Source organism: Borostomias antarcticus (genome assembly GCF_949987555.1).
Source record: "Borostomias antarcticus genome assembly, chromosome: 4".
In the NCBI taxonomy this organism is placed as follows: domain Eukaryota; kingdom Metazoa; phylum Chordata; class Actinopteri; order Stomiiformes; family Stomiidae; genus Borostomias; species Borostomias antarcticus.
Window position 1 is genome coordinate 22,723,045 of NC_140237.1, and position 13,050 is coordinate 22,736,094.

Consider the following 13,050-nt stretch of genomic DNA (forward strand, 5'->3'; position numbering starts at 1 on the left):
GGAACCCTGCCGACACGCCGTCGACTCCAGGGTCCTACTGTCCCCCCATGTCTGGTCTGCCCCGAGGGAAGCAGCCGCTCAGGAAAGACGCCCCCCACAACCTGCCCTCCCCGTTGTATCCACGGAAACCCCCTGCGGACCCCACTGACATCGAGGACTACATCAACGACGTGAGGAATCTACACACACACTTGAAACCCTTGAAACACAGGGTGAGGGTGGCTCAGGAATTTGAGCGGGTCGTCCAATGAGCACAGGGTCGGCGGTTCGAATCCCGGCTTGTCCCGTTCCACATGTAGAAGTGTCCTTGGGCAAAAGACACTGAACCCCAAATTGCTCCCAATGAGCAGGCTAGTACCTTGCATGGCAGCTACCACCATTTGGTGTGTGAATGTGTGTGTGAATGGGTGAACATGACTATTGTAAAGCTGCTTTGGATGAAAGCGCTATATAACAGCAGTCCATTTACAGTAGAGTAATATAGAGCCAGTAAGAGCCAGGTCTGCACTCGTTAAATACAATTACTGTAAGTCGCTTTGGACAAAAGCGTCTGCTAAATGACTGTAATGTAAATGTAATGTTCCCTCACACACCTGTCCCTGGCCGCTGTGGTCTGGGTGTTTTTCCCCCACCAGGGTCTGGAGGCAGCAGACCAGGACCCCAACGTCCCTCCCTACGACACGGCGCTGATCTACGACTACGAGGGAGAGGGCTCCCTGGCCGGCAGCTTAAGCTCCATCGCCTCCGCCAGCTCTGACGGAGACCAGGACTACGACTACCTCAACGACTGGGGGCCGCGCTTCAAGAAGCTGGCCAGCCTGTACGACCCGCGCTAGGCCGAGGGGGCGGGGCGGGGCGGGCCGGGGTGTGACCGGGGTGTGACCGGGGGGACACGGGGGCAGAACCCAGAACCAGGCACTAGGCCCTTCCCAGACACAGATCAAACCTAGTTCTCAGACTAAAAAGAACGGTAAACGGTAAATGGACTGCAGTTATGCAGCGCTTTTATCCAAAGCGCTTTACAATGGCCTCTCATTCACCCATTCACACACACACATGCACACGCCAATGGCGGCAGCTGCCACGCAAGGTGCCGGCCTGCTCATTTGGGGCAATCAGGGATTGAGTGTCTTGCCCAAGGACACTTCGGCATGTGGACAGGAGGAGCCGGGATTCGAACCGCCGACCCTACGATCATTGGACGACCCGCTCTACCTCCTGAACCACAGCTGCCCCAAAAAACATGTCAGTGGAGGCTCTCTATTGAAATAGCGTCTTAGTTCGAGTCTAGGCTTCATCTGTGTCTGGTTAGATGGCCCTAGATGTCTGGCGGAATTAGAGGGAGACTAAAGCTTAACCACTTGTTTGTGTTAGTTACAGAGATACAGTTGCAATCACCACATCCTCTCACTCCACCATTGTTAGAGGCCTGGCCTTCCCTGAGTCCAGCCTGGCTCGGGACAGGGCGTGGCGGGTGGGTGTGTCCACAGTAGTCTGGAGCTTACAGAACCGGGTGTCTTCTCCGGGTTTACATGTCGGAGTGTCCCGCTTCAAAGTGACTGTCCCTGAAGACGGCAGTGGCCAGACCTCATATAGTTTGTCCACAGATATCTACGTCTTTTTTTTCGGAGGAAAGGGAGGAGGAAGGAAAGAAGGATAGAGGAGGTATGTGCGGTACACGAGCAATCATGGGAAGGACTGAGGATGCTAAGAACAGAACAGAGAAATGTTGGGGTTGTGTCCATGTCTGGTCATTATAACACACACTGTATCAGAACTAACCTGATGCAAATTTAAACTTTTTGATGTTCCTTTTGACTTTTTCCTCTTTTTTTATAACTGATTATTTTGTAAATACTTTGATATGATCTTGTTTTTAAACGTGTTCAATCATTTATTCTGCTCTTGATAAATATTTGGTATGAGGTCATATCCTGTATGAGGTCTGCTATTTGACAGTCAATTAGTCATATCCCTTTCTTTTTTTTTAACAGTATCCTTTCAGACACCTGTTGAAATAATTGATAAATTATTTGAAAACATGTATATAATATAGAACTTGGTGTGTTAGATCTGAGGCCATTTAATTGTACATGTAATGACAATCAAATACTGAATACTCAGTTTAATTAGATGTTTTGGATGTGGATGCATTGATTCACTTAAATTATTTACTTCTTTGGTGTTTGATCAATACGACTCAATGTAAATTCATGTTCACCTACTCAATAAACCTTTAGCTCATTCTGGTAAATCATGGACCTCTCTGGTTCTATACGGTGGCCAATGAAGGAAACAGAGCAAGTCAAATAAAAACTTTATTTAAATATTTCTGAACTGATCATCACAAGTCAAAACTTTACATACAGTCTGCTGACAGGCTCTGTAGCTGTCCTAAGTACCAGACCAGGAGATCCACACGACTCATAAGTGTCTGTGAAAGCGCCTCTTCCTCTCCCAGTATGGCTAGGGGACTTGAAGACGATACCGACAGACATGATGCTCCCTGATAAGGAGTGGGTGGGAGGTATCAACCAATGGGTCCTAGAGATTGACATTGCTCCTCACCAATATTAACAGTCCTAATGTAAGGTGTGTGTGTGTGTGCGTACAGTAGTGGTTTACGCCGGTCGCATGTTCACGTCTGCATCCGGGTACCGGATCTTGCGTGGCGGGGGCCGGGGTTCGTCCTCGCCCGTGTCCTGCTTGTCCCGCTCCGCCTCCACCCAGCTCTGGGGGGCGATCATCTTCTTTGGCCCGTGGGGGGGCGGGCCCAACAGCGCCTCAATGTCCTCATAGTTCACCACCTCCCGCTCCAGCAGTGCGTTGGCCAACTAGAGACACACACAGGGGGTAAGGCACACAGCTGTCAGTTCAAGTGTGTGTGTGTTGGGCAATTCCCTGTTGGACAACAAGACACACACACACACACAAACACACACACTTGACTCATTCATTTATGTCCACATAAATAGAAATACAAAGGACATAAAGACTAATAACAATGCCAATATCAATTTGCACATGACTACAATGACAGCAGTTATGACAGTATGTGTTCAGATCTTTAGAATAGTGCACTCAAGCCTTCACCTGCTGCCATGCCCCAGCCACCATGACAGACACACACACAAACACACACAAACAGGGTGTAGTGACAGTACAGGTAGTCGAGGGTCTCACCATGATCAGCTTGTCTCTGTTGTCCAGGAGTAGTTTCTCCGTGGTTCTGTAGGCGCGGGCTATCAGGATCTTGGCTTCCTGGAGGGACACAACAACATAGTTAAGACTTGATTATTCTGCATTACAGGCAGCATGTGTTAATATCAGAGAGAGAGAGAGAGAGAGAGAAAGAGAGAGAGAGAAAGAGAGAAAGAGAGAAAGAAAGACAGACAGACAGACAGACAGATAGACAGATAGACAGATAGATAGAGAGAGGAAGAGAGAGATTGAGATAGAGAGATAGAGAGAGATAGAGAGATGAGAGAGAGATAGAGGACAGAGTAAGGTAGGGTAGAGCCTGACGTGGTCCATCATCTGCTGGAGTGCTTGGCTGAAGGGTCTTCGTCCGACTGCACCCCGCTCCTCTGTGTCGGGGAAGGACACCTGGCCCACGCTGGGGGACATGCCGTACTGCTTCACCATGGAGTAGGCCACGCGGGTCACCTTACGCAGGTCATCCTGGGCACCTGGGACACAAACACACACATGCACGCACGCACACACGCATGCACACACGCACGCACACACACACAGGGATTAAGGGAGTTTCAGAGATGGGCTGAACCAGAGAGGCGTGTGGGTGGGTGTGTGCGTAGACGTGTGTCTGCGTTTGTGCGGCGTGTGTGTGTGTGTGTGAGTGTGGATGCGCACGTTCGTGTATCTCTTAAGAATCCACTGTCCAGGCCGGGTGAGCGCGATTACCTGTGGTGACCTTGTTGAAGGTGATGGCCTCAGAGGCCCTGCCCCCCAGAGCCATGCACATCCTCTCGAACAGCTGCTCCTTGGTGAACAGGTACTGGTCCCTGGGCAGCATTTGGGCGAAGCCCAGCGCAGCATTGGTACGGGGGGCGATGGACACCTGGAGCACGGGAACACCAGGCAGAGATGCCAAGTCACCACACAGAGCTGTAGCAGATTATGGACATGACAAATATTATAAAGACCATACTGTGAGAATTTTGGTGATGCCTGATAAAGATCTGGCAAACCAGAGACAGCCTGCTCTCCCCTGCCCAGTGACTAATCAATGCAAGGTCATGCAGGGAGGAACACATTTCGCTTAGACTGTTTCCTGTCAAACTCGCAATAAAATCTGACAAAACCCTTTTAGCAAGGACTGGTTCTTTGAAATGGGATTTTGCAAACCATTTACTCTCTCTCCTTGCCATTGTCCTCTTCTCTTCCCCCCCTGGGGTAATAAATCCATGGCGCAACATTCCTGAGGCTGCATGGGCCCAAAAGAGACTCACACAGTGAGACAAAGGAATATGAACATTCTTTGTCTTGTTTCTTTAATAGAGTGCAATTACTTTCTCCCAACTATGTGATGCACTCACCATGAGAATAAGCCCTGGGAATAAAGTATGGGCATTGATGCATTGTATTTGTAACCAAATGTTACTGTGTGTTGTAAATAACTGGTAACTGGTTCTATGCTGCCAAGTCAACCTAACAAGGTTTGGTATCAATCTGAAGCTAAACTCATGAATCAGTTGACTATGCATGTGTATTGTATGTATGTAGAAATGTAATATCATGTTGAAACCATAACAGGGATATTTAATGATTCCAGACTCTTAAGAGAATCTTGGATTTTTATGATCCCGAGTGGGTGGGGGTCAAAGCAGCCAACAGATCCCCCACTCTGTGTGAGTGACCAATTGGTGCCGTCTATGCAAACAGGACACGCCTCAATTTCCTGCCCTTTTTAAGTAGGGACAGGACCGATTCTTAGTCTCTCAAAGTTCTCTCAAGTTGCTCTCAATTTTCTGAAGTCTCTCTCAAGTTTCTCTCCATAACCCAGGATCCAAGCTTGTGCCTTGTAACACTACCTGCATCTAAGCTCTCTCTCTAGTCCATACCAGGGTCTTAGGAATTTCCACAAACTCTTCAAATGATCCACCTCTGGCGAGAGCAGAGGTTTTGAACAAGACATTTGGAACTTTTAAACTCTGAACCATTTCAGTTGCTGTACAACGAGCAGCGCCGAAATTGAACTCTGAACCTCAGTGAAATGTTCGCCAACAGTCTACCATCACTGTTTCAACGAGAGCGCAGGCGCGCTACACCCTGCATCAAACCGAGTGTCCATTCACATGCCTCTTCGTCATGTGGACACATAGCTTTTCAACACACTATACCGTAAAGTTGCCATCCAGCGTTCTACTGTGTGTGGTGTTGATGCCAAGTGTTATGAGCTTAGAGGATTTAGGATAGGCTGTGATAATCTCCGACATCATTCTTTTCATTTCTGCTGTTTTCATATTGCCACATTTAATTTTCCATCTATTATTGAATTGTGTTTTCATATTATTTTGATAATTGATTAGTATAACTTCAATTAATATTATTAAGCTTTGATCACATCCTAGTGTCATCACATGATCTTTAGGTCACTTGATTGAGTCAAGACCTTCTCCTTCAGACTGAGATTGATAAAGATTATCCCTTTCCCTGTACAGAACAGTGGGTGGTGCCCCATACAAGTTGATTTAATGTATTAAATACATATCCTTACATATCTTTCATATTTGTGATAACCACGGTATAATCATAAATTATACCTATAGTCATAGTCACTACTAGTCATAGTCATATTTCCATAGTTCTAACCCTTAGACTGCTACAGAGCAGACTACTGACAGAGTCTTGGTGATTGTTTGTGTGTGTGTGTGTTTCCTGGTGGCCTGGCGCACCAACTGGCCTGGCCCGCGGTGAATGCCCCCCCACCCCCCTGTCAACAAAACGAAACTGAAGGTGTTCCATCTCACCGCGTCGGCTCGGCTCGTGGCCTGACTGGGGCTACATTTCCCGGCATGAAATATTCACCCAGTCCGGCCCTGTGTGTGTGTGTGTGTGTGTGTGTGTGTGTGTGTGTGTGTGTGTGTATGTGTGTATGTGTGTGTGCGTGTGTGTGTGCATGTTGTACCTTCATGACAGCCTCTGTGTGTTCTAACAGCCAGCCAACCAGGGCATGACCGGATTCGTGGAATGCAACCACCCTCCGCTCCTCCTTAGACAGGATCGTATTCTTCTTCACACTCCCTGTGTACACACATGCACGCACGCACACACACACACGCACGCACGCGCGTGCACACACACACACACACACACACACACACACACAGACAGAGACAGAGACAGATAGACAGACACAAAGAAAAATAAATCACCTAATTTACACCAGCATTTAAGGTGAAGTTCTATCATCGTAGACATGGGTAGATGGCTATAAACCCTGTATCATTCTCTATGGGTGGAGCAGTCATGGTGCTGTACCTGCTATGACTCTCTCCACAGCGTACTCAAAGTTGAAGGTGTCGATGGACTTGTATCCCTCTCTGGCTGCGTGTAGCGCTGCCTCGTTACAGATGTTGGCTATGTCAGCCCCTGGAAGGGTTAAGATAAGACGCCATTGGGCCTCATTCATGAACGAAGTTAAGAAGTTCTTACGAAGCACTTTCTTCTTAAATCCCACTTATACAGTTTCCATGAAGATTCTGGCATTCACCAATATTTTATAGCCAAGAACAGAATCTACAAACACTGAAGAGCTGCCTACAAGAGTGCAGACATATTTGTGAGAAAGACATGTTCATGCAAAATTATTGGTGATGGCGTTTACTTCAAGTCTACAGTTATACAAGATTGGAATATATCATCTGTTATATATTTTAATAATTGTTTTCATTATTTTACAAAGCGAGAGTGCCGTCTTTCCAATAATATCCCTGATGCGCTGGTCCATGTTGTGTGCCCTTCTCTGGACACATCGTTCACTGAACGAGTAGGCTAATCCACGCTGGATTCGATCTGAGGTCCTCTGACTTGCCAAAGCACTTGACCCAACACCGCCATTATGCTATCGTAAAGCTAGCGAGTCGATGGCGCAGGTGACCGGTATTCATTTAGTCGCATGTCCTCATATGGGGCTAGCGGGGAGTTTACCTATACTAATTTGGGAAAACTGGCGCACTTTCAATTTACACAAAAAAAAAAAATCTTCAGGAGGAGGCAGGTGCGAACTTTACAAACACGTAATGAATCAGACGAGAGATTTCTAGAAACGTTCTTAGGAAGAAATTTACAAACAGTATTTAGGAAGATATTGGTGAATCAGGCCCATCGTCTCCAAGGGGAAAATAGTCTTGGAAATCATATGCTCCTATGAAGTAATATCAAGCACACTAAAAGCATCAACACTGGACAACATCAAATACAAGAGACCTTCCGTAAAGCACAAGACCTTCAGAAACATTCAACCAACGTTGTACTATGATACAATCATTAACGCCCCTTTTAATGATTAAAGAGGAGCCAAGTTAAAGGGGTATTTCCTGAAAATCCCAGAGTGGTATAATGTGCGATGAAAATGATTGTGTGTGTATATCTTTGTGTGTGTGAGTGTTAGTGTGAGTGTGTGTGTGTGTGTGTGTGTGTGTGTTTGTGTGTATGAGTGTGTGTATGTGTGTGAATGTGTGTGTGCGTGTGTGTGTGTGTGAGTGTGTGTGAGTGTGTGTGTGTGTGTGTGTGAGTGTGTGTGAGTGTGTGTGAGTGTGTGTGAGTGTGTGTGTGTGTGTGCGTGTGTGCAGGTTCTCGTACCGCTGAAGCCCGGTGTGAGCTCCGCCAGGCGTAGGGAGTAGACATTAGCTGGCTGGGTCAGCTTCAGGATCTTCAGATGCTGCTCAAAGATCTCCTTCCTCTCCTGGAACACAGAGCAGACGGCCACCCACAGACCATCTCACACGCCTGAAACCACGGAAGCCGTAGCCTGGTAGCATCACTGGGGCCAGGGTAGGCAGGGAGACTCACCTGCAGGGTTGGCAGGTCTATGAAGATGTGTCGGTCCAGCCTGCCGGGCCTCATCAGGGCGTTGTCCAGGATGTCCGCTCGGTTGGTGGAGGCCAGTACGATCACATGGTCAGTGGTGCCCATCCCTAGGGAGAGGGAGGGAGAGAGTAGAGGGAGAGAGAGGGAGAGAGAGTGAACTACGTTCCCCAACCTAGATTACTGTACCTCCGTCCCTGTACTGAAGACAATGAGGAAAAAAAAAAAGGCACAGTATTCTTACGGCGCCCTGTCTACCGCCTCACAATCACAATAGACGCGCCCGCTATTCTTACGCCACTGAATCTTGCTTTCAAAACCTAACCAACTGTAACCCTATCCCTAAACCTAACCAAAAGCCAAATATAAGGTATTTATGGCTAAAATGCTTGAAATCGTTACTTCCGGCCGCCGTAAAAATGGTCGCTGCCAAAAAAGATTTTATCTATGTCCTTGGAGCCAAGGTTTCCTTGACTAAAATATAGTACATACTAATTAAGAAACTGCATTGGAAAAGGCCTTGTTCATCTTTGTCCAGTTTAGCCAGTCTGTAGCATCAGTCCTCCTCCTCCTCCTTCTCTTCCTCACCGTCCATCTCCACCAGCAGCTGGTTGAGTGTCTGCTCCTCCTCGGTGTTGGAGAAGCCAGACATGTTGTTGGAGCGTTTCTTCCCCACCGCGTCTATCTCATCGATGTACACGATGCATGGAGCCCTGGCGCGAGCCTCCTTGAACAGACTCCTCACCCTGGCAGCACCCAGTCCTGCCACATGCAGAGACAGGTTCAAGTCAGGCTTTGACTGTATGTAATGAAATTACATGAAAAGGCAGAACCCCCCATGGTACTATCGAACAGGGACAGCTGAGCTGAGTTAGTCTTACCCCCGATGACCTCCACAAACTCAGAGCCGGCCATGGCTAGGAAGGGCACCTGGGCCTCGGTGGCCACGGCCTTGGCCAGCAGGGTCTTTCCACAACCTGGGGGCCCCAGTAGTAGAGAGCCCTTAGGAACCTTGGCCCCCAGCAGGAGGTAGCGGTCTGGGTTCTACCAAACACAGACACGGGGACAGAGAGGTGATGATGAGGCCAAGGCAAAAGTCACTAGGGTGGGGGTGAGGGTTAAGTCTAGTTTGTTGCCAATCAATCAATCAATCAATCAATCAACAAATCAATCAACCAACCAATCAATCAATCAATCATTCAATCAATCAATCGTCTCAAACATCATAAACCTATCCAATATTCCGCATCTATCAACTCCACTGAAATGAAGTGATCTAAACATCTAAAACAAAGCGCAAAACATCAGTGGGTTTGATACGACGGTACCCATTTGATACGATGATACGATGACTAACCCACGTTTCGTTGCTCTGATTGGTTATAGGTCAATCCAATTGTGTCCAGAGGCATTTTAGTCTGCGACCGTTGATAACGGCCCTTGGAAATCGGAAATAAACTCAGCAGCTTCAGACCCTTCGCATCTTTGCGAATCGAGTCTAGCGAAGCCACGCTAGAATACAGGACCAGAGACATAATAAGCCACTCTTACCTTGAGGTAGTCCACAAACTCCTTGACCTCAATCTTGGCCTCGTGCATGCCCGCCACATCTTTGAAGCTCACGCCCTTCCCTGACTTGCCGTCCACTATGGTGAACTTGGCCATCTTCAGCTGATTCTGAAGTACAGGACAGGACCATCAGCGCCACCATCAATATCACTAAACGTACTGCTGATGTCAACGTGATAACCAGTCTCTACTCACAAAAGCACTGAAGCCCCCTTCTCTGCCCCCCATGCCGGCCAGACGGAAGATGTACCAGAGGATCGCCACCCCGACAGCTGCCATACCCAGGGCATAGAGAGCACTGGGAGAAATGCACAGAAGGTCTGTTGAGCATCGATGGTGGTAGCATGGTGACAGGTAGCCACTAATAGCAAATGTGGATATGAGGTTCCGAGCTGCAGACTATAAGCTAAGCTCAATTGAAGACCCCACCATCATTTGGGGGGGAAATACCTCTGCTGTGTGTTATATATACACATCATCATATCACATAATATATATTTGACATAAAATACGAACTCCAGAACCATCATATGATAGGACACAATAATCTCCAGTAGTAGGCAAACCTCTGGAGCTTGTCCAGAAAGCTGCAGCTACCTAAGTTCCCCCACACAACTTCTCTTTTCCGTTCTTTACACTGGCTCCCTGTAGCAGCTCACATCCAGTTTAAAACTCTGGTACTAGCCTACAGGTCAATGAAAGGAACAGCTCCCTCCTATACCTCCAGGGCATGGTCAAGCCCTACACCCCCTCCTGACCACTACGCTCCACTACCTCGGGGCAACTGGCTGCCCCATCACTCCGAGGCCCCTGCAGTGGAACGACACGGTCACAGCTCTTTTCTGTCCTGGCCCCGCAGTGGTGGAATGAACTGCCCACTGACGTCAGGACAGCAGAGTCGCTGCCAATCTTTCGCCACAGGCTCAAAACTCACCTCTTCATACTACTTGGATCCTCCCTCTTAAGCACCTATTGTATTTATATTGTGCTACTCTGGCACTCTGGCTTCAGCAATAGATTATGCTTAGTCACTAGTTTAGAAAGGAGATGCACTTGTGAGTTCTGATGAATAGTAGTACACCGACCTACGTTAAGTCACTTTGGATAAATAAACTGACTGTAATGTGTAATGTAATGTAATGCAGGCTGCTCACTTTCCAAAGAAGCCGGTGCGTTTGTAGGAGACGGGTATCCTGTCTTTGCTATCGATGTTCAGCTCCTCCTCGGCGGCTCTCAGCTTCTCCTCAAACTTGTCGATGTTGGCCACCTGCATGCGGTACATCAGGGCCAGCCTCTGCGCGCGCGTGCACGCGCACACACGCACACACACACACACACACACACACATACACACATACACACATACACACACACACACACACACACACACACACACACACACACGGGGTGGGGGGGCGCTTAAATCCTGGCTCTCCCTTTTCAGCCATCACTTTTATTTCTAGATCTAACAAACTGTACGCTGGAAACCGATGCTATTTTCGATTGTCGACTTACAGGCCTCCCGAAGATGACGGCCCCGGGGTGCAGGTAGATCTCCACGATGTCGCTCTCGGGGGCCACCTGCACACGCGACACCTCCCCCTTGGCCAGCATCTCGTTGACGAAGTCGTTCCAGGAGATGTTGCCGCCGCTGGTGTTGATGGAGTTGAGCAGGCTCATGATCAGGGCCACGACGAAGAGGGTGCGCAGGCGCTCGCGGTACATCTGGTCCTCCTGCTCGCGACGCTTCTTCTCCTCTGGAGAGACGGCAGAGAGGAGGGGGGGTGGGTGGAATGAGACTAGGCTTGTGGAATCTGGGATATTCACAGACTTCCCATGGAAATGAATGGGAATTAACAGGAATAAACTGGGAAACAGAATTTATTCCCATTAATTCTCATACATTTCCAGTTTATTCCTGTGTTAATTGCCATTCATTCCCATAAATTCACGTTGGGAATTTTGGGAAGTTTGTGTATATTCCCAGAATTTTGCAACCCTGAATGAGACACAAGGAGGAAGAAAAAGAATGTAAAAAGAGATATAGACAAGGAAGCGGAGGACTGAGAATAAGACAACTAGGGGGAAGAAAGAGGAGTGAGTACAATTATGTCAAATGTGTCTGATAGTAAAGATGTTGATACTAGTGCACACGGCACACCCTTTTACCCTCGTCTTCTTCTGGCGTTTTCCCCTTTGACCCATCACTCTTGTTTTTCTCTCGTTTGGACTGAGATGTGCTGAAGTAGTCTGTAGCACCTGCAACAGTATGGCTAATCGTTAAGAGTAGTCATATCCAGTGTTGTTGCACTGGGACGTATGAGGTTTAGAGTTCAGTACATACTATAGGGGTTGTTAGCTTACCAAACAGATTCCACAGTCCAACTGGGTTTTTCAACAAGTTGTTCTTGACCAGTGTTGGGATCAGACCAACCAGCATGGGACTCAAAGGTCTGTGCAAAATATGCTAAGAAGAGAGAAGTTGTAGGAATCTGATTGAATAAGTCTTTGCCAGGAGGTCAAGAATGAGAATTATGTTTGCTGTTTGATGGTATAGCTATCCCCATTATATAGCGATCAGCAGTAACTGACAACAACAGCACGACCAGATCTGGGCCTGATTCCTTTAAAAAGAAGTAACGTTATCACGAAGATCTGAACCAGGTCTGGGCCAGATCCTATAGGTGCTGGTTCGAAGGACTGGTCACCCCACCCCAGATATGGTGCAAGGCGTGTTGAAAACAAACATGAACGAAAACTATCTCCATGCAATCATAAAAAAGGCTAGCTGCTAGCTAGTAAGTATATAAAGTGTTAGCTTACCTGGATGAGTTTAGAGTTGAGGCCATTATGTGACTGACTCGCAAATGATCGCAATGGGCCGTTACTTGACAACTCACGGTGGAGACATGCTGATTGCAATAACCTGGTGCTACACCGGTATGAACGGCTATTTACCGATGGACAGTTTCGTCGTGTCGATAATGTAGCTGTACTAAATTTGACAAATGTCAACATTTGGATCTTGTAATTACTACAAGAAGCCGCCCGGCGATGCAAGAGCAAAGCTGCCATATTCTCAGCTATGCTCTTAGGATCAATATAACTAGAGACGCATTAACGTATCTGTTAAAAATAACATTATTGCTGTTGAATGTGCATGTGTTTACCAGGCTAGCTAGCCTGAGCTAACTGTTTGGTTGTGGCTGCGTCGGGTCAGCGCAGCCAAGCTGTTGTTGTGATGATGAGCAAAGATGAAAAACGCATACGAGATAAGATACCTCACTCGCCACGTTTACGCATATATATATATATATATATATATATGCGTAAGTGGTGTCAAGTTAAATAATTCAGTGATTTACATAGCTAAATATTGACTTATACGTAAAGCCTTGAAAATTCAGTGCAGTTTTCGGTAATTTGTTA

General features: G+C 47.4%; 2 protein-coding genes across 2 annotated transcripts in view; one reads left to right on the forward strand and one right to left on the reverse strand.

Moving 5' to 3' along the window:
• Positions 1 to 836, forward strand: part of cdh15 (cadherin 15, type 1, M-cadherin (myotubule)) — a gene marked incomplete at both ends in the record, with an annotated part of 7,763 nt that extends 6,927 nt beyond the window's left edge. The window contains 2 exons of the mRNA XM_084437387.1: positions 1 to 170; positions 636 to 836. The exon at positions 1 to 170 is cut by the window's left edge and continues 25 nt beyond it. Coding sequence (XP_084293513.1) covers positions 1 to 170; positions 636 to 836 — 371 coding nt within the window. The remainder of the gene's footprint in view (positions 171 to 635) is intronic.
• Positions 837 to 2,305: 1,469 nt separating this feature from the next.
• spg7 (SPG7 matrix AAA peptidase subunit, paraplegin) lies at positions 2,306 to 12,801 on the reverse strand. Its single transcript, XM_084436581.1, has 17 exons — positions 12,445 to 12,801; positions 11,986 to 12,088; positions 11,791 to 11,880; positions 11,137 to 11,378; positions 10,776 to 10,915; positions 9,817 to 9,919; positions 9,604 to 9,729; positions 8,934 to 9,096; positions 8,641 to 8,814; positions 8,038 to 8,162; positions 7,828 to 7,930; positions 6,505 to 6,615; positions 6,152 to 6,267; positions 3,925 to 4,081; positions 3,526 to 3,689; positions 3,184 to 3,261; positions 2,306 to 2,834 (listed from the first exon to the last, which is right to left on the reverse strand). Exons 1-17 carry the CDS (start codon positions 12,694 to 12,696, stop codon positions 2,622 to 2,624), a joined length of 2,460 nt encoding a protein of 819 aa, XP_084292707.1. The 5' UTR covers positions 12,697 to 12,801; the 3' UTR covers positions 2,306 to 2,621.
• Between the last annotated feature and the right edge of the window lie 249 nt (positions 12,802 to 13,050).

Coding starts and splice junctions, on each gene's coding strand:
- spg7 (XM_084436581.1), bottom strand. CDS start 12,696: ATGGCAGCTTTGCTCTTGCATCGCCGGGCGGCTTCTTGTAGTAATTAC. Junction 11,379..11,790: donor AACGCCAGAAGAAGACGAGG/GTAAAAGGGTGT, acceptor CCGTCTCTCCAG/AGGAGAAGAAGCGTCGCGAG. Junction 3,262..3,525: donor TCCAGCAGATGATGGACCAC/GTCAGGCTCTAC, acceptor GTGTCCCTCCAG/GAAGCCAAGATCCTGATAGC.